The 21,973-nt window shown below is 37.8% G+C and overlaps 1 protein-coding gene across 1 annotated transcript; it reads right to left on the bottom strand.

Moving 5' to 3' along the window:
• Window positions 1-3,432: 3,432 nt before the first annotated feature.
• On the bottom strand, window positions 3,433-8,471 carry LOC134797429 (odorant receptor 22c-like). The gene is made up of 4 exons (XM_063769661.1): window positions 8,257-8,471; window positions 7,449-7,644; window positions 6,300-6,514; window positions 3,433-4,402 (listed from the first exon to the last, which is right to left on the bottom strand). The coding sequence occupies exons 1-4, from the start codon at window positions 8,369-8,371 to the stop codon at window positions 3,711-3,713; spliced, it is 1,218 nt and encodes a 405-aa protein (XP_063625731.1). The 5' UTR covers window positions 8,372-8,471; the 3' UTR covers window positions 3,433-3,710.
• Between the last annotated feature and the right edge of the window lie 13,502 nt (window positions 8,472-21,973).

The following is a 21,973-nucleotide window of genomic DNA, read 5'->3' as shown; positions in this document are numbered from 1 at the left end:
CGCTTGTAAATTGTAACTTGTAGCTTTATAAAATAGGCCACAGGCCATAATTGTTAAAAAAAGAGTAAGTGTAATGCGCGCACGAGCAACTTAGTCGCAAGGCGATTTATTTGTCTCTTTCGACAAATTAATCGCCTCCTCGCCGTCATGCGCGTACGAGAGCGACAGCAACACGACTTTTTTCTACGCAGTCATCAACTCATCAACATGGATTCTGAAGAGACGGCTGTGGTCGTTGCACTCGTATTAAAAAACCGAAGAAAACGTCGAAAAAAAAAACAATATTGGGTGCATCCATTATGGAGCGATCGACTGACTCTCGGAAAATTTCAGACTATGTTTACAAAATTGAGAGCATATCTCCCCTTCTTCAATTAGCCTACTATTGTCGATATCATCTTCTACGACCGGCATTTTACTTCGTATTGAATGCGTGCGCGTATCCGTACACGTACCCGTACAAACTCTCGCTGCGGCGTTCGGGTGGCAACTGGCCGGCCGGCGACTTATTTGTCGCCCGTGCGCACACTAGCATTAAAACCAATAGGGAAGGAGAGAGTTGCGTCGCGGGCTTGTCTCCGAACCCGCGGACAAAAAAGTCTCCCGGGAGTCGCGTCGCTACGTGTGCGCACTTCCATACTAACCCATAGACTTGATGTGAGAGACAAAATAGTCGCGGAGACAAAAGTTGCTCGTGCGCGCATACCCTAAAAGAGAAAGATGCCCGCAATTTTCCCACTTCGGCGTTCGCGGTAGGCCCTAAGAGTAGGTATAGGTAGGTACATATTATGCTTCTTCTCTGTCCCGCAAACATCTGATGAAAATGTAGATCTAAGTATTATAATATATTATTCTCAGACAGACAGGCAAACAGAGTTACTCACGCGTTTAAATTTTTTTTTTATTCGTTAGGTATACAGTATGAAATAAACCAGTATAGGTTACCGTATACTGGTTTATTTTAATGTTCGCCTCACGCTCTGTAGGCAATGAGAACTCACGGCAAAATAATTATTATCAATTATTTACGAAAAGAATTACGAGGTACAGTAATTAACCGACGGTAATCCACTTTATTATGCAAAAGGGACGGTTTGTGACGCCCGGCGATATAATTATGAATTTACGCGAATGCGAGGGAAAATAAATAATTAATTAGAAAGGTTTTCCATGTGTAATGCGACTGATTATTTTTGTAAATAATAATGGCTTAACACATTCACTGATAACGACCCGCTGGGCGGGTTCTCTGTTCGTAGGCGCTACAAAGCGGAAGTAACGCATTATTGGCCGCGGACGTAGCGCGTAGCGTGCGCTGGCAGTGGAAGTGGATACGTTAACGCTTAATGTTTTAGGAATAATTTTGAGATAATTTTCATCGGTAGGTACCTGCGTCAGTCTTTTTAGAGTTTACATTTATGTATAGAGTTCACATAGGTATATTTGTAAAGGTTAACGATTTTACATAGGTCAATCTGATGTTATTTCGACTTTTTCATATTTAACAGACTGAAATGTAAATGAACATATTGTTCTTATAGATATTTTAAATGGGTCGAATGTCCGACCACAAACCACAAAGCGGGACATAGGTACATAATGATAAGCCCTTTTTCTAGACACTAACTGAATTCTTAAAAGTTTTACTGTCTTCGGCTCAATTTTCAAATAAAGTAATCCTCTAAAGTAGTACCAAAACGGCTGAATTCTATTTCTGTATCACTTGGAAAATAGATCTTACTATAAAGGTTTTTAAGTTGAATTTTGAATCAACATTAAAATGAAGTAACCATTTTAGAAAATTCAATAAAGTCTTGGAGCGGTCGCTGAGGCTGCATGTTTGCAGCTACCACAGTGTATTTAGAAACCACAGTACTTACCGTAATTGAAATTGCACTTGCACTGTGATAAATTGATAATATCAGGTACATGTACCGGGTAGCCTTATAGGTTTTTAACACAGCTCATGGGAGCCTAGGGAGTCCAACGAATCTTGGCAACGAATTCCAAGAATTGGCGTAGGCACTAGTTTTTATGAACTACCATCGACTACCATCTGACCTCCCAATCCAGAGGGAGAACTTGGCCTTATTGGTTTGTCTTTTTTTTTTAGTCCAATTTACGATGTTTTCTTTCACCGAAAATTGACTGATAAATATCAAATGATACATCGTAAATACATACATATCCCGCAAAATCAATTGGTACGAGCCAGGGTTTGAACCCGCGACCTCAGGATTGAAAGTCGCACGCCCTTACCGCTAGGCTACCAACGCTTAGACTAGGTCGTAGGCTATTTATTGTCTTTAATTATAATTAGCCCTTTTTTAAAAGAGAAGGAAAATTGTAAATAATTGTAGTGCCTACCAACTAGTGTAACGTAGTGTACATTTTTTTACCAACTTTAATTCTAGTTTAATTTTGTAATATAATGATTTATTGATTGTCGGCTACTACGTAGCGCTACAAGTAAAAAAAAAACCCACCATGCTATTCGTGATGATTAACTGCTTTTAATGTATAAACCATGCACTGCTTTGCATACCGCCGAGACGTCTGCCTGGCAAATACTGTCCGAATACAAATATGCAGGATCGAGTTACAATTCCGGTCGTGGTAGACAGGAAGGAAGATGTTAACGTAGCGTATTACCTATTGTCAGATACAAGAAATTTTACAGACTCACGAACGTTTTTAAGATAAGATAAGATAGAATCCATATTGCGCCCGGAGGAGTTAAAGTCTCTCGAGATCAAAAAGATCTTGCAGCTGTTTGAAGTTGCAGGTTATCGAGAGTTGTAGTAGGTGGCGATCACAATAGATCAGGAATGGTCGCAGTGATACATAGGCTTTGGAGCCTTATATAGCCCCTAATGAAGAAGAAGAAGATAATTTATTATTCGTGACGTTCATAAAGCAAAAAAAAATGTTAATAAAAGTTAAAAATGGCGGGCACCGCATGTGCTGCAATTGTAGAACGGCCTGCTCCCGGCGTCTTGCCACCCGAGGGGATAATATTATATTAATAGGACATTCTATTATTCTTGGTTTGGTGCCACCTAAACATTTATAGTGTCAAAATTTTATTTTGGCGAAATTGACCTAATGTCATGTTATCCTTCCTTTGGCCTCAGAAATACGTGGTTAAAATGTTTCAGGTTCCTGTTCCTCGTGAGCAACTCGTGAGCACGTTGTATATTAGAAATAAAAAATAACTGACATTTAAATCCAAGCTTTTATTTTCTATTGACTTTTGACTATGGCATTATAGCTTTATTCATATGAAATAAAATGATTGATTAAAACTAATAAACTATAAAAATTAAACAAAAACTATTTTTTTCTATTTAATAGTCGTTAATTAAGAGTGCAGAGTGCGTTAATGTTATAATAAGTCTAAAATTGCTGGTGGTTAAATTATGTAAGTACGTGTAGAGGCTAGATAAGATTGACGCCAATTTCTTTTATGATTAAATCTATCGATATTTAATTTTCTTCCACCGTCATTTCACTTCACAGTGTCTGGCCTCTACCACGACTTCGCAAGCGACATAACGGGGAAGAAACCCTGATTTTAATTGAAAAGCAACATCGATAACAGGGTTTGATCATAAACGTCAAATTCCTTTATCAAGGCTCTTCCACACTTTGTCGCTGTAAAGTCAGTGCAGAGTTAGATTACTCGGACTCTAATTATATAACATTTTAATTTAATTCATCGTTGATTGTAAAGCTGTATAAGCGGAAAACACACTTTTATAGATGTCCATCAAACACTCGAAGCTAAGCGTGGCCACACCACCAGCCGACAGCGTCAGCGTTCTCTGCGACATCTTCAGTATCAACAGCACAGTCTTCCTATTTTTAACATCGAAATTCTCCCACTTACAATCGTAGACAGCGTCCTCGAAAACTTTGCAAGCATCCATCAACTTTTGCCCCAAATAGCAGTCCATACTGACTTGCATTAAGGCAAAAGGTAAGATTATATACGTGTCCTTTAAACCCCCTAATAAATCAATACTAAGGCTTGATGTAACCAAAATAAATTCTACTGCAATCGCGTTACGGAAAATACCTTCAAGTTTTTTAATAAGATCAATATTAATTGCGTGGCTTTTGACTATGACTTGCAAGCGATATTTAACATAATTATTCAATTCCTTTGCTGCCTTTTTGCCTTCACTATCCCCTTCAAAATTCTCACTGTAGTGTTCATGCGCATCGCTCCAAAGATCTCGCATTTCTTGGCTGAGAGCCAGCAATTTTACTTCACTGTAACCAGTGGTTACGATGAAGAGACCGCCGATGCTTGAGGTTACGAAGCAGATAAAGAAGGAGCAGGTGACTATGTTGACTATAGCGATCGGGTAGTTTGTTATGCCCAGGAAAAAATTCAAACCTGTAAACAAGAACTGGTTTTGTACTCGAAGGTCTACCGTTTAACTGAGGTGGGTAAGAAGTAATTATGGACATGAAACTAGTTTATATTATGCTAAGTAACACTAGTTTAATTCCAAAACTTGGCCACCTTCTACTGATAATCCACGCGGTAGACCATAAATATAGCCCCTGAAGAAATGCTGATATCTTTTTGAAATGATTTGATGGCATGGAAACAAATATGAGTAAAGTTGGTAATCTTCTACATAGAAACACCTAGCAATAACTTAAGACTTTCATTAGTTGCATTCATCTTAAATAAGGGTACGTAATTGATACAATATAATACATTCATATTTTCTGTGGCAAATAATGTAAATAAATACACCGTGTAGCTAGAATGAGTTGCATTCTCGCGCGCAAACAAGGGCAAAAAGGGTTGAAATATTTAATGATTTATTGTATAGAGATGTAAATAGATCGCAATATGCATACCTTCTAGATAGTAAAGAAGGAAATACTATAGTGAACTATAAATCATGTTACAAACCAAATAAATTCGGGGTACCTCAAGGTAGCGTCTTGGGGCCGTTGCTCTTTTCCTTCTATATAAATGATCTTCCGAAAATTATAGGATATCCATCAGTTTTATTCGCGGACGACACTTCGATTATAATACCATGCATTAATGATCTGACGTATGAACATGAGATAAAGCAAACCTTACAAAAAACTATACAATGGCTAGAAAACAACAACCTGTCCATAAACATTATTAAAACTAAACATGTACAATTCCTTACTAGAAAGAGCAAACCTAAAGAACTTGATATCACATAATTATAACGGAGAGCTAGTTGATAAAGGCCACAGCGCAAAATTTCTAGGCATACAGTTGGATGAGCATTGTAATTTTAATGTCCATGTTGAAAATGTATGTAACAAATTGAATAAATTTATTTTCCCACTCTGAAAGTTGCGAGAATCTGTATCACATGAGGCAGCCCTAGTACCATACCACGGGTACGTTATGTCTATACTCCGCTATGGCCTTATCATATGGGGAAATTCCCCTGATATACAAAAAACTTTTGTTAAACAAAAAAAATGTATTAGAGCCATTTTTTCACTTAAGCCACTAGACTCATGTGAACCCATATTTAAACTACACAAACTGTTGTCGTTGCCTTCGTTATATATATACGAAACAGCTGTATTTGTGCATAGCAATCAACATTATTTTAATATAGGTAATAAAGCTATGAAGTTATAACCTACAACGACCGGATATCCAGACAAAAAGACCAATTATGTGTACCTAAAGCTCGCTTGAAATAAATGACAAATAGTCCATATTTTATGTGTGTTAATAATATATTATAAGGTTCCAAGCAATATCAAAAATCTACTTCTTAATCAGTTCAAAACGTGTTTGTATGCCTGGTTATGTGACTAATATTTATTCTATAAAGGAGTTTTTTAATGTTAAATGTACATAGTAATTGTAATAGTATGCATGTTGTTAAGTAAGACTTGTAAATAGGCTGTCTCTGTATCTTGTTGGATCTTTAATTTATTAACAATTAACAATCCACCAAACATACAGATTATTTTTTGCATACTTGTCTAAGTAGAATAGGGAGAACTTGTAAATACTATATTTATACCAACCCTATGTAGCCCGTATTCCGCAAATAAAATTCATTCATTCATTCATTCATTCATTTATTCATTCATTCCCATACTTGAAGTCGCGCTAGATGTAGGTATGGAGTCGTGCGCGAGAACGCAACTTATACCTACTAGCAGGTAGGACAGATATCTACTCCTACTGTTGCCCACCACGATGTTGATATTGATACTGGAAATGGCAATGAGGATGAGGGTGACAGATTATTTTGTTGATAATATCTTACCATAAACCACATGTTTGTCATACAAATTAAGTCTCGCCGGCATCACAAGTAGCTGCAAATCAAAGATGAACGAGTTGCCCATCACGACAGCCCAGAACAATATCAGTCTCTTCTTAACATTCCTCATTAGGTCAGCCATCAGGGCAGCGGTGCCTGGCCAGTGGAGCTCGCGGTCATAGGATATGTAGCCAGCCACTAATGATTGCACTTTGTCTCTGAAAAGTTTTGGGTTGGAATAAGGAATCCTATAAATAACTATTAGCGACCCATCCCGGCTTCGCACGGGTTACACAAAACTTTAACAAATTACACAACTAAACGTTCTTCAAAAATCACTCTATTGATAGGTGAAAACCGCATGAAAATCCGTTCAGTGTTTGAGTTTACCGTGACCATACATACACACAAACAGACAGACGCGGCGGAGAGCTTTATAAGGTGTTAGTGATTCTCCATCAATTTGTACAAAGTGATACTAGCTCGTTCTAAATTTGGTTGATCTATGCTGTTAAGAGCATCAATGAGATCCGACCCCGGTTCATATCCGTATTGAGGCTTGTAGGTTATAATAACAAAAAAAACCGGGCAAGTGCGAGTCGGACTCGCGCACGAAGGGTTCCGTACCATAATGAAAAAAAGAACGGAAAAAAATGCAAAAAAAACGGTCACCCATCCAAGTACTGACCACGCCCGACGTTGCTTAACTTTGGTCAAAAATCACGTTTGTTGTATGGGAGCCCCATTTAAATCTTTATTTTATTCTGTTTTTAGTATTTGTTGGCAACAGAAATACATCATCTGTGAAAATTTCAACTGTCTCACGGTTCGTGAGATACAGCCTGGTGACAGACGGACGGACGGACGGACGGACAGCGAAGTCTTAGTAATAGGGTCCCGTTTTACCTTTTGGGTACGGAACCCAAAAAAAAGTTTTGTGATACTTGACTTAATACAGCCTTATGGCAATTAACCATGTCTAGAAATTGAGATCATAATTTATTTATTTATTTATTCATATACAAAAAGGTAAAGGTGATAAAAACAATGTTTGCTAAGTATGCCTTTTTCCTATTTACATCAAATTTGGGCTTCACCATGTTTCCAGTGTATGTTTTGGAACATTTTTCCAGTACTACTACTAGTACTTACTGATGTATGTATATGTACATCAGCTTGTTGATGCCAATCACGCTGGTGATGCTGACGGACAGAGCCATGAGGCCGGCCAGGATGTCACCCGTCTCCCGGCAGCCCACGGACACGAAGACTATCATGGACGCGTAGTAGTTGAAGAAGTATAGCACTATGGATGCAGCCGCCAGAAGGTAGAAGAATATCGGGATTGCTAGGGAACATACATTATACATTCTACAGTTTGTGGCGAACCTTTTTCGGTTGGCTTACCTCCGCCTGCGAAAGCAGGCCGCTAAGTCAATGATATACCTACCTAGGTGTCACTTGAATTGTCTAATGTAATATTTTCTTGCGATGTCAGAATAAATATTAATACGCTTTAATTTTACGTGATTAATTATTTTTTTAATCCTAAAATAGGAGTCCCACAAGTTAAACATAAGTCAAATACCATGGAGTCCCAGCGCGCAAAAATGTTTTGCAGAAATCGCGAAGCCTCTGGGTGACGTTACTGGCCGCGTAGCCAAAATGCCAATCGCTTACGTTCCGTAGCGATCGAAACGCAACTGTCACTGTCGCACTCGCACTAATATGGAAGAGTTATAGAGAGACACAAAGCGTTTCGTTGTCGAAGCGATAGCGATTGTAACCTTGGCTAGGCCGGCTGATGACCGAAGAGCTGGCGGGTTCCTCGCACAACTTATCAGCATTGCGATACAGCGAGGAAATGCCGCCAGCATCCTTGGTACAATGCCCCAAGGGGCATTAGATTTAAGCTAGTTATTAATTTATTTTATTTAGTATTTGTATTGTAGTATCTTACATTTCGCGCCACCCTCGATCTTCACCGCCACCATTCGCAGCATCACCGCGACATTCCACATCATGGTCGGGAGTTCGCAGTGCGCGAGGCCGAACTTATCCAACATCTCCATCATGCTGTCGGAGCCTCTGTCGACGTAACAAATAAGATCTATGTGGGTAAGGCCGTCTATCAGGTTCTTACCGTTTACAAGCTCTTTCGTAGCTTCTAACTTTTGAGTTTGTCCACAAAAAAAAACAGTTGTATTTTAATTTTCTGTGGAAAATAAAAGTCATTAATTTAAATGACAAATTTTAAAGGATGATCCTTTTCGCTAAACTATGTCCGTCAACATTGGTTGTTCTGCATTTGGCTATCGTACCTAGAGCTGGTAGTCTACTCGACAAACTGAAAACGGCGAAAAATGGAGATACTTTTCTCATAATGTCCACCAAAATGAAGGCTGTTGAAGGTAGTTAAAATACTTGAATAAAGACCCGAGCACGCTAAGTTTTCATGCAAGTGCTACATCAACCACCTATGGCACTCCTATGGTACCTACATTAATTTTCACTGCCAAGTCTGTGCAAACTTGAGGCGTGACATAAATATATCTTAAAAGTATAGGTAGCACAATGAGCGATTTTATCACCTAAAAGTGATCTTTTCCAAACATCATTTAGGTAGCGGATTAATTGCGAAAGTGTTATTAAAAAAAAGAACATTGGGCAAGAAGTAAGGGGCTAAATTTACCAGGAGCACCGAATTGACTTTGGCACTTGCAGAACTGTCCAGAAACGGGCAGGCCAATTACATCGATGTCGTTTATTAACGCTGTGTCTCGGTTTGTAGCCGTGATTGTGTATTTATACCCATTGTCGCTTTGACCAAAGGACGTGGACGAGATCAGAGCTGAAAGCGGAATTTTGAATAAAATAAAAATTAGATTATATCGCTTCGAGTGAGGTCCGAACAGGGGTCTCTATTGTTTCCCATAAAGTTTGACGCCATAATGTATTGTTTGTCCGCATTTTCGTTAGTCATAAATTGGTTTATCTCAGAAGCGCGTAACTAGAATATTCAGGATTGCCATAAAACAAACCTAACTTAACCTAACCTATCTATAGGATAACCTTACGAAAATCCTGAAAAGTTAACGGTTTCAGAATTATGACTAATGATAATCTGACAATCAATACATTATGACTTCCAATAATTATGTCAAACAAAGGGATCCGTTCGAACTGAGCTGTAGAGTGGTATCCGTTTTCATGTACGTAGTTGGTTAGCAAGGCCTAAAGTTTCCATTTGGTAAGTTCGTAACCAGTTGCGAATCAATAGATCGTCAGACGACAACCAAAAGTCACTAATTACAACCACAAGTTAAAAAAAAAATTTTTTTCGCGATTTCGGGGGGGGGGGGCATAGTAAAAGTTGCTCAGTATAATCCCAAAACCTCCCTGGCAACGGGAATGCAGTTATTTTTTGCGACCGTGTATACCAAGATTGATTTTTGTTTAATTATTTTTTTGCAATTAGTTTTGGTTGTCACCTCACGCATTATTCTTATTTATATATCTACGAATAGGGTACAATTACGGTATTGACACATTCACCGATAAGCTACAGTCGTAGCGCTACATCGTAGCCGATAATGTTTCTCGGTTTGTATCGGAAATGATTCGTTGAGACAAAACGACACGTGTCGAGATTGTTGGGTTGAAGAGGGTTGAATAACTTTTCCCATTTTTTTGATCACCAAAGGGACTAAATACCAACAGTTCATGGGCCAGCCAAAATATCCCTTTGGCTGGCCCATGGACTACCAGTTGGAATAAAACTAGGAGTAGAGACATTTGTTACAAAAGTAAATAACTCTGACGCTTATGACATATACCTGATATTCCACTTTCCTATTTCAAATATTCCCATAGCTTGTTAGCTAGAAGTTAGACCAAGATAAGTCTGCAACGGTTTTGATAGCACACTCAGTGCAAGTGTTATTTATATATACGTCAGCTAACTCTATTACTACTAGAGTCTGTAGGTATAGGGTCCCATAAATTCCACGACTCTTCTCTCTCCGCACAGACAGGTAGTTAATTCTGTATTTTTTTTACAACTGTCCATTTGTTTATTCCTAGAAATAACCTCAATTAAAAGATTCACTACAGCTTACCCGATAGCATACGAAAATCCGTAGGTAACATGTAGCGAAAAGCGACTACGAACATATTTTTTGTACTTAGGTACTAGTTTCCTTGAGCGTTTAACTCGCCTATGATTGGCAATCAAAATACATAGCCGGTAATTAATATTTATTATTTACGACAAAAAATATGTAGGTACACTATTCCGTAACTACTTCATTATGTAAAAGGGGCAGTTTTGTAGCGGCTGCGGCCGCGACTGTAATTATAAAATGATACCAGTGCACAGTGGCTCCGTAGTAGGCCATAAGTCTAGGAAACCCATAAACCCCTTGGGTGAAGTTTATCTATGGCAAATTATTAACTAATAGCCATACTACCTGAGACTATATATAGTTTCTAAATTATTTAAGTAGATCATTAATTTTCGGACCCTCGAAGTGAGCACATCGACCACGCGTAATTAGCGTTAGCAGTGACACGGTCAAGTTAAAGTTTGCTTACGGCACATATTTCGAAATTCTTTATTTTTTATCAATTGCATCATTATGGAAGTTGTAAACAAGGGTATGTATTATTATCATTTTTTATTTATTTTACGTCACCCTAGGCCCGTAAGTGGGATTTTCTTCCCACGGGACGGGAACAAAATCTCACTTCCTGGCCAACGCAAGACGTAAAACTTTATACAAACCACGGGCGGTAATTCGTAAAGCCCCAGATCGCATGTTTATATTATTTATATCACAAACACCTGCGATCTGGAGCATTTACGAATTTACCTCCCTAGGTATGTAATGTACTATAATAAGATCGATTAGCTTGGGGTCTACGTGACCTCTTAATGTTACCAAGTTATTTCATACTAACAGTATTCACGGTAGCTTTCAAAATTGTGTGGGCACATGTCAGTAATGACACTATATGCATCGTATTGCCCATAAAGCATAGTTATGGGATGATTGTATTTTGTTTGCGCAACCCTACGACCTTGAAGGCTATAAGCCCTCTACGAATTTCGTAGCACCCGCTACGAAATTTAGTTGTGTTTTTACCAATCTCGAACTATATTTTCTAACGATTTTTGTTTCTTTTCAGGGACTTTTTCGTTTTCGAGGATGCACATATTTGAATTGTGGTGCGCTACCGATGGTTAATATATGGACAGGGCACGCAATATTCTCCAAATAGGTACTTGTGCAGCAGTACCTGAAGAGGCTGAAAACATTAATGTTAGCAGCCTACATAATCGCCTTAATAATGTAAGTAGAAGTTTATTAACATTTTGGAAGAAAGAGGCTAGAAATAGGGATAAAGTTATTGCTAAATATCATGAGTGGTTAAATAATGTAGAAGCCGTAGACTTACATATAAGTACGAACTCGTGGTTTAGTGTTAGATAATAAGGGTGATAATTCTTCAAAATTAGGGCGTCCAAAAAAAGATTATGACTCGTGCAGTAACCGAACTAAACGTAGAAGATTAACTGAACTTTCACAGTTCTTTTGGTTGATATTTCAACCGACAGTATTCGGAGTGAGGTGAATGTGGATGAGGTTTCATCTTATTAATGGAGGCAAAATTAACAAAGCATCAATATTAATTGATACAAAAGATTATTAATAGCAAAAATAATCCAGTGTTACCATCATAGCTAAAATATTGCAAGCGAAAAAACGATCAGCGGAGGGCGATTGGAACATTCAATGATGGAAATACGGCACGCCGGTTTTTTTGAAAATTCTGCTGTTTCAGCTGTGATAACTGGCATTAAAAAGAGCTTGTTGATAGAGGTGGCACAATTTTGAAGTTTGAATTCCTGGTACAAAATAAATTCCGAGAAATATAATGAGTAATGACTATGCATTAGAAACGGCCCGGCAACTTATAGAAGAATATGGATGTTACTATATGCCAGCTTCTGTTCATGAAGTCCTCATTCATTGTGATTGACCACGTCATGTTACCAATAGGAGAGCTTTCAGAAGAAGCTGCCGAGTCCACAAAAAATAATAAAGCAGTTCAGGCTTAATAATACTCGGAAGATGTCACGCACCAAGACGAATACGGATCTCTTAAATCTTCTCTTAGTAAATTCGGACCGTATGATTATGGGCCTTAGGAAACTACCTAAGAAGAAAAAATAATCGTAATCACAATGTGTACTTAGTTAATTAGATGGTTAAAATATATTTTAGAGGCGTCGTTGATCGGGTCGCCACTTTCCCGAATGAAGGTTGAGGGAGGCGATGGCTGAGATACGCGTCATACTCGTGAACGGGCGCTGTTTGTGGAGACTGGTCTGTTTAAGCTAACACAAGCTATTATACTTAGTAACTTTATTTTTATTAATTAATTACAGTGAGACGCCTCATTCTGCTCTCGTATGTTTCTTTTCTCTTAATGAATGTATTAATTATACAGGATATTGACTCTTGGAGACCCTATAAATCTCTAAGGATAACTTGATAAACTATATAATCTTATGGTTCTGACACCTAGAGACATTTACACCTCTAAATATTATAGATTTTTTTTTGTGTTTTGTATCTGTATTTTTTATGTAATTCGACATTAAGAGACCATATACATCTCTTAGTAATTGTAATACGTTAGATTGAATTGTTAGTTTTATTTTATAAAATTGATGATGTTATTAATTATAGTTTTATTTATTTAACGGAACGGAAGTATTCAAACCTGAGAGTAGACGAAAAAATCAAATCATCTTACCGCCTAGCAAGCTTGCCATAGTTAAAAATGGTCCCTTCTATCGATGTGTCCACATAATGAATAAAATCCCCGAGACTGTTAAACAATTAAGCGACATTAAGTTATTTAAAAATAAATTAAGGAAGATGCTTATCGAGAAATGTTATTATACCATAGACGAATTTTTAGAAGATGACATGACATAAAACATTATTATTTTTTTTTTCCAATCAATCAATTTATTAATAACATATACATTTACATTTTCTTTTTTGTATAAAATTAATTGACATCAAGTAGGTAATCTAGTGTTTGAATTTAGTTTAAACCTAGTATTGCATGATAATTACTTTAAAGTTTAAATCATTTACTTTGCTATTATAATTACTGTAATTGTAAATTTTATTTAGTTATTAAGTTTAGTTATTAAGTAACATGTCCTGTATTGTATACCCTAGCAGGGTGTCATGCACCTACGAAGACTAAAATGTAAGACCTATTGTACTGATGAGCATGAGAACAATGGATTAAATGAATATGAATATGAATATGAATTATTTTTGCTTGTATGTAAATTCAATGATGACGTGTAAAAGTGCCCTTGTGGCTTATTTGCTGAATAAATGTTGATGTTTGATGTTAGATTAATTTTAAGTATTAGTCTAAATTAGTTTTTTGAGATGACATGACGTGAAATATTTTGTGTTGCATAATTTGTACGATATTTATATCTCTGTAAATATATAAGTTCAAATTTTAAATATAGATTTTTTACATTATAATTAATATTAAATATTGGTTTTATGTTAGATTAATTTTAAGTATTAGTCTAAATTAGTTTTTTGAGATGACATGACGTGAAATATTTTGTGTTGCATAATTTGTACGATATTTATATCTCTGTAAATATATAAGTTCTAATTTTAAATATAGATTTTTTACATTATAATTAATATTAAATACTGTTGAAGAATACGTTGTAATATATTTTTAGATTGTATTTTTATAAGGCTTTAAAATTGTGTGTATTCCGCATAGTTTTTTGTTATCAGTTTGATTTTTTTTATGACATAATATACAGAGTAAAACTTCAAATTACTGTTTTTTTGTTAGATCTTAAAACAACAAACATGAAGTTATTTTTAAGGTTCCTTTGATACTTTCGGAGAAATCGATTTTTGACACTTTCTCCATATAAGCCGAACCACCGTGCAGTGAATAAGTAATTTGCAGCTGTTTACTATGGATTTATTTACCTAATTACCTAATTAGAGTTAGACCAAGATAAGTCTAGAACGATTTGGATAGCACACGCAGTGCAAGTGTTATTTTAAACGTCAAACTTCTATGAAATTAAAGAATGACTCACGCTAGACCGGGCCGGAGCTTCCGGCGCTTCGTTTTCTATGGAAAACACAACGTGACCACCGATCAGCCGTCCTAGTAAATGACACGTCGGACGCCTCGGCCCGGACACGGCCCGGTCTAGCGTGAGTCATCCTTAAGACGTACATTTTGCGTAATATTCCCTATTTCCAGTTTTTTTTCGGAAAACCTCCACGTTTTATCATTATTCGATGATAAAAGCGACACCACTGAAGCGTAAATTCATAAGTTAACTCACAGGTCGATTCCAATCTAACAAATGGTTTTGATACGACCTCGACATCAGGGACCGTGCGCGTTGGAGGGTCTGCCATCTTGTGGCCAAAGTGTACATTGCCAAAGCAAGTGCTACGATCTACCGTTCTCGTCGGTACGTTTCCTTGTGCATAGGTTCTGCCATCTTGTGGGGTACATCGGAAGCTTAAACGACACATTTACGCCTCGCGCCAAAAATCTGACGGCTCCTATGCTGCCCCCGATAGTTCATGCACGGGGCCTAGTCTTTCACTTCATTTCGCATCGCCAATCAGTGTGAGCCATCTTCAAGTTCATATCAAAACCGTAACAAGTAGTTACATCTGAATCGGGCTAGTCTTATAACTGGCCTGGGAATGACTTAACGAAGAAATGTGAACATTAAATTATTATTATTTTGTTTTTCTGTGTTTCTGCCAAGCTTTATGGGTATTTTCAACGAGAGAGATGTAAATTAATACAGATGCGTGTGTTATTATTGTTGTAAATGGCGCTGTTTTATTTTAGTTTAGCTTTATGCAACAGCCATTTAAGATTAGGTACTATAATTGTGTAAAAAAGAGTGACGGCCAATATGGCCAAATATATCGTAACACATCCACCATCATACATAGTTATTCGGAGCATTCCATGAAGTTGTCTACGGGTTGTCCCAAACAAACCCGAATTATGTGAAGATGAAGAAGAAGAAGAAGAAGAGAAGACATTATAGGCTCCCAATAATAATTAATAGGTAATAATTATTATTTGCACCAAATAGCCAAGACTTGTTGGAGCTACTGAAAACCACGGAAGTCTTCAGTAGTGCCATCCACATGGAGTTTGGTGTCGATAAATGTGCGGTTATGCATGTACAGCGGGGGAAGGTTGTAAATTCAACAAATTTACAACTCTCTGAGACAATGTCTTTCAGATCTATCTCTGAATCAGAAACCTATAAATACCTTGGTATGTCACAGTCGTTGGGTATTGAGGACGAGGGTATTAGACGGTCGGTGAAGGAGCGCTTTTTCAGTCGCCTCACAAAAGTCCTTAACAGTCTTTTGTCAGGAGGCAACAAAGTGCGCGCCTTCAACGCCTGGGTAATGCCCCTACTCACATACTCCTTTGGCATACTAAGGTGGACTCAGACCGAGCTGGACGCCCTGGATCGGAGGGTCCGGTCACTGCTCACCACACATCGCATGCTACACCCACGCTCGTCAGTTATGAGATTGTACATCCCACGGAAGTGTGGAGGCCGAGGCTTCCTAAACGCCAAGGATCTCCACAACCGCGAGGTTTACAATCTCAGGAATTATTTCCTTAACAACGAGTGTGGGATGCATCGTGATGTGGTGGCAGTAGACAGGAACCTCACGCCGCTCTCCTTGGCAAACGAGAACTGGCGCAAACCTGTGGTACTAAGTACTACGGATCGCAAGGCGGCATGGGAGAGTAAGGTGCTACACGGGCGGTACTACAAGGCCCTCACGGGACCCGATGTGGACCTGCTCGCGTCGGTGAACTGGTTACGATTCGGGGACCTCTTCGGAGAAACCGAGGGTTTTGCCTGTGCAATTGCGGACGAAGTGATGATGACGAACAACTATCGGAAATATATCCTGAAGGACGGTACGGTCGACATTTGTCGGGCATGCCGCCGTCCCGGAGAGTCACTCAGGCATATCATTTCCGGTTGTTCTCATCTTGCTAACGGCGAGTACTTGCACAGACATAATCTCGTAGCCAGAATTATTCACCAGCAACTTGCTCTTCTATATGGCCTTGTGGACCGCGAAGTACCGTACTACAAGTACTTACCTGCGCCTGTTCTCGAGAATGGTCATGCCACGCTCTATTGGGATCGATCTATCATCACAGACAGGACTATTGTAGCCAATAAGCCTGACATTGTGATAATAGATCGATCGCAACGTCGGGCCGTGCTCGTTGACATCACCATCCCCCATGATGAGAATCTCGTGAAGGCCGAGAAGGACAAGTCCAGTAAGTACCTAGACTTGGCTCACGAGATAACCGCCATGTGGGATGTTGATTCGACGATCATTGTCCCGATAGTCGTTTCAGTGAACGGTCTAATAGCGAAGAGTCTCGACCAACATCTTGAGAGACTCTCGCTAGGTGGTTGGATCAAGGGTCAGATGCAGAAGGCGGTGATCTTGGACACGGCGCGGATAGTCCGCCGGTTCCTCTCTCTGCAGCCCTGACCACCGGTAGCTTGGGCCTTGCCCCGCTGCTGGCGGTACCCTAGGTTAGGTTTTTTATAATGTGTTTATATGTTTTTTTTTATCGTTTTGTAAGTGTTTTTATATTTTACTTTTATATTCATATTATAAAAACCCTAACTTAAGACGAAAAATAAATAAAGAGAATAATAATAGGTAATAATAATAAAATCTGACAAATGGTAAAAAAATTACCTGAAAATTAGTTATCAGCCTTAAACGCCGAAAAAAGAATTCTAATACATGAAATAAAATGTGTTTGTACGGGAGAGCCCGTGGAATGCTTAAATTTATATGGTATTGCTACCACTTATGTATTAATATGGTATTGTTATTGGCACTTTTGTGTGTTACGATATCGTAACATACTAATAATAGGTATATACTCGTAGGTACCCATTTGGCCACTTTGGCTGTGAATATCTAATCCGGACTGTATCCAGCCGTATAGATTATAGCTAAAACAACGGCAATCGTATATCAAGAGAGCCGGGAGCAATGGTAGCCAACCGCAGGTTTCTTTGCCCCATTTTAACCCTATTAGCAGCTCACAATGGTTTGGTAAGTGGCCATCTCCGGCGCTCGGTCGCCCGTGAAATTGTGTGTCCAACTGCAGAATAGCGCTTTATTTACGGCGCTTCGCCGGAGAAATAGATAGATAGTCTATAACGGCAGCAATCATGAACATTTAAGAGAAAATTTGGATTATTTTTGATATTTCACTGATACCTACCTAAAATTTCTACCGCTTTGCGCTTACTTTGCGGCTTGAAATCGTTGGAAGTTGAAACTATCTACGATTTCAAGCTATATCGCATAGACGCGGCAATAGAACTTTCTGGCAGTCGCCTCGATTGCAACGTACTTGTGTATTTTCTAGAAAACCAAGGTAGTGTCGCTGCGGATGATCGCGACCGCATGGGTGCTGGACTGCTGCCCCAATTAGAACGGCGCCTTTAATAATGGGTGCTGCCACAATTCGAACGGCACTTTTAGGTAATGTTAGAAACTTTTCAGTGTCGTCAAATTTCAATATATTAATATGTTTTTTTTTTATTACACTTTATTACTTTAGGTAAATAAAACAAACTTAATATTTAAGTACCTTATAAAATAAAATAACTAAAACTAAACCTATCTAGACCCTAAAACCTACCTTTTAAGCCTAGGCCCCTCGGCAAGGTGCCCATATGGTCCTTTAATGATGTACCTAAATAGCTATTAGTTTCAGTTGCAATTTATCGTCAAGAAAAGAAATTTAATTGGGACAGTTGCTTAGACTGCAATCGCAGCTTGGCGAGGAATATAATTGGTTACAAAATTGTTGTGAACTTTATGATAAATAAATAAAAAATAAAATAAAAAAAAGATATCATTATAAATAAATTTATTAGGCATTAACCACCTACGTTTCTCTTACCTATATGTATGGGATTACGTTATTTTAGAGTGAAATCAAGTTCTAATTGGAAGGGGATGCTCGTTATCCTTTTAGGCTCTAGGGACTTTCGGAGCTGGAAGGGTTGCCGTACGAAGAAATTGAATATATATCCTGATAAAAGTTTGGATACTCGTATCACCCTAAACTGTCAGGATATTTCCAGTATATGGGTCAAACAGATCACTGTGTTATGTCTTTCCTGTAGACATACACAAGAGTTAAGGGCTATAAAGGTTAATTTTCTTATTTAACCACAGGAGAGAAAACTAGTGTGTTATCGCGAACAGCACATTTATCTCTCCTGTGGGCTATAGTTAACAGATTGTGGGCGTGTAAGCAATGATGTTATCATAGTTCTCTAAATAAAAGGAGGACCTTTTCACGTGGATAAGGGTTAAATACGAAAATTAACCTTTATAGCCCTTAACTCTTGTGTATGTCTACAGGAAAGACATAACACAGTGATCTGTTTGACCCATATGGTCTAGCAATCTGGCAAATCAATTTATCAGTAGAAAAGGAGCGAATTCTTTTTTGGGAAATCGATCCTACGCAGAGGTTTTTAAATCTGCCGCGTTTTGCTAAAAATGACTTAACTTAACTTTCTTCTTTTTAACTTATAGGAAAGATTAATTACAATTAAGAGAAGAGCTCTTTAAGCAACATTAAGACACCTTACAAAACATCTAACTATAGATGGTCAAGCAAATCTTGTCAGTAGAAAAAGGCGCGAAATTCAAATTTTCTATGAGACGATATCCCTTCGCACCTACATTTTTCAAATTTGTTGCCTTTTTCTACTGACAAGATCTGCTTGACCAACTATATGTATCTATAATTTAGTCTACAGATGTTGTAATATCTTGATAAATAGAATGACAAATACGAACGTTTCCGAGAAAATACGATGGAAAACAATAATGCACTACAGTTTTAGCTTAAAGAGCTGTTTATCGACCATAAATATCAGGTTTATAGTGGTTCTTCCACACTTTGTCCCCGCAAAGTGAGATCAGAGTTAGTTCAGACGGGCTCCGCTTCTCTTCCTTATTATTCAGATCTGAAATACGCTAATAAGATAAGACCCTTTCAAATCTATTTTAGATTTTGCGCGGAAAAGATTTTAAATATTAACGTCCTAACATCGTCCTAAAATAGGCTAGAAATCCCCAAATACTATCCAATTCGGATGTCGGCGGGCCCGAATAGGTATTAGGTACCTGTAAGGTTGGGTCATGCCCTGAAAGTGTGGTAAAAGTACATGTCCCAGTGATGAAATGTACCTATTTCAGCAAACAGTTGACCCTTCCCTTCCCAGCTTACAAACTTCTATGTAGAGGGCTCGATTATTTCTGCAGCTGACCTAGATACCTATTTGCCAAGATCGCACGACCAACTATTGTGGAGATCCTCAGTGGAGGCTTTGGTCCTGCAATGTCACTGTACATTTTGTAAGTAAGTACTAACTTGTGAAAGAGCCCTTGAGTCTACGTGCAGAATGAATACAGTGAAGTCCCAAACCCAATAGCTTCCATGTCTTCCAACTATGCTTCAAAATTGACTCCATTATCTTTGTTCAGGTTTTATTACTATTTGAATGTCTCAGTTCTAAGACAAAATAGTTTCATAAATGGAAGAAAAAACTTAGAATAGACCAAAGAGAAGATTGGTATACTTAATAAGGCATGGACCATAGTTGTAGTACTAGACTATAGTTGGGTTTTACGGTTTTATTCAATAGGGGGTATTACTGCAATGCCGCCAGAGTGCAGCACTAAGGTAGCTAGTAAACCATAGAGTAACTTATACATAGGTACTGTGCCTTAAAAACTGTTTTTTGACAAGTTTTCACAGACAATAAATATGATGAATCAAGGTCGATCGCTTTGTTAATAACAAGGGCCTACCGGGAAACGCGAAAATCGAAATTTAGTTATCTGCCTCTTTATCGCTCGAATATGCAAAAGTGATAGAGATGTTAAATAACGAAATTTCGATTTTCTCGTTTCGCGGTAGACCCTCAGATTGTGATGGATAGTGGCGCCTCCTACGCAGAGTTTTGCGTAATATGCCCTATTTAGAAAATTTGAGTTCTGGTGCCGGAATGTTCTCGAAGCAGAATGTGATGTATCAACATCACTTCCCTACTGTAATACCTAATTCAGGCTGTTAGCTTAGGACGCTATTATACATTACATATTTACACGAACCCACAATGGTTCCATAATAAATGTAGGCATTCATGAATCGCTCTCGGATTATGTGTGTAGGCTGAGGATTAAGTACGAATTGAGGATGTTTTGTGATGTTTACTTTCAAGACATAATTTTTATACATCTATCCTACCTACAATAACATATGATAATAGGCCTGAGGACAAATTTTGAAATCCCTTTTATTATTGTCGGTACACTTGTATTGGTTCCGAAAAACACAATATTTCAGCTATACTCATAAGATTTAATATAAATAATTGCATTTTATTATAGCTGGTTTAAACCTCGCGCGAAAAAGCCCCGCACGCCATTTGTAACGTCATCAATTATTAATTGATGGTCGGGTGGTAGACATTGTTTACATACTTACAGTTACGAATTTCCCTTGAATCCGAATGATATTGTTAATTCAGCACCATATATTACGATTAGGGATGATAAATAGGTACATTACAAAAATTTATCACAAACACTCATTTTATACAAAAACTCTCACACGGTTGCAATTTAAGATGAATTATTTCGATACATATATTTAATTACACATACGGGTCTACCGCGATATAATTTCATTGTTTTTACCTTTAATTCCAGGTAAAAACAATGAAATTATATCGCGGTAGACCCGTTTGTGTAATTAAATATGTGTACAAAACGCGAGAGTTTAAAGTGTTATATTTAGATACATGTAAATTTTGAGTGAAAATCACCGAGCGCCGGTTTTACTTTTTAATTTTGCATTTTTTTTAGTTACGACAGCCAACATGGCAATGATAGTTCCATTCAGCCAAATAATTAAAAAAGTTTGTTGGTGAAATATCGTATTATTTTGCATTTTATTTAGATAATAACAAATAGATATCTACTTTATATCGTGTAATAATATTTTTTGGACGTAATAAATGTTTAGTGGCGAAATAATATTTTTTTGCACCTTCGAACTCTTTGGTGAGGACGTATGGATTTCGGTCAATGAGGTTGTCTATGTTGCTCTAAGAAATATAAGTATATACTTGGTCAAGCAAATCTTGTCAGTAGAAAAAGGCGGCAAATTTAAAAAATGTAGGCGCGTAGGGTTATCGTCTCATAGAAAATTTGAAATTCGCGCCTTTTTCTACTGACAAGATTTGCTTGACCAAGTATATGTTATGGATTGATGACGTCACTGCTTAGAATGCTTCTGATTGGCGTTTCAGTAATAATGGCCGATTGGAGAATTTTGCACTTTTATTTTATTGAATATATTAATAATCCTTCAGTTTATACTGAGAATGGGCCATTTTTTAGAATCATATTAACATATATGTTTCTTTGAAACCATTATTTCCATGATTCTTTGTTACTGTCAAC

This window comes from Cydia splendana, chromosome 15, assembly GCF_910591565.1.
Source record: "Cydia splendana chromosome 15, ilCydSple1.2, whole genome shotgun sequence".
NCBI classification, from domain to species: domain Eukaryota; kingdom Metazoa; phylum Arthropoda; class Insecta; order Lepidoptera; family Tortricidae; genus Cydia; species Cydia splendana.
The sequence above is the reverse complement of the archived record's forward strand: the minus strand, read 5'-3'. Positions and strand labels throughout refer to the sequence as shown.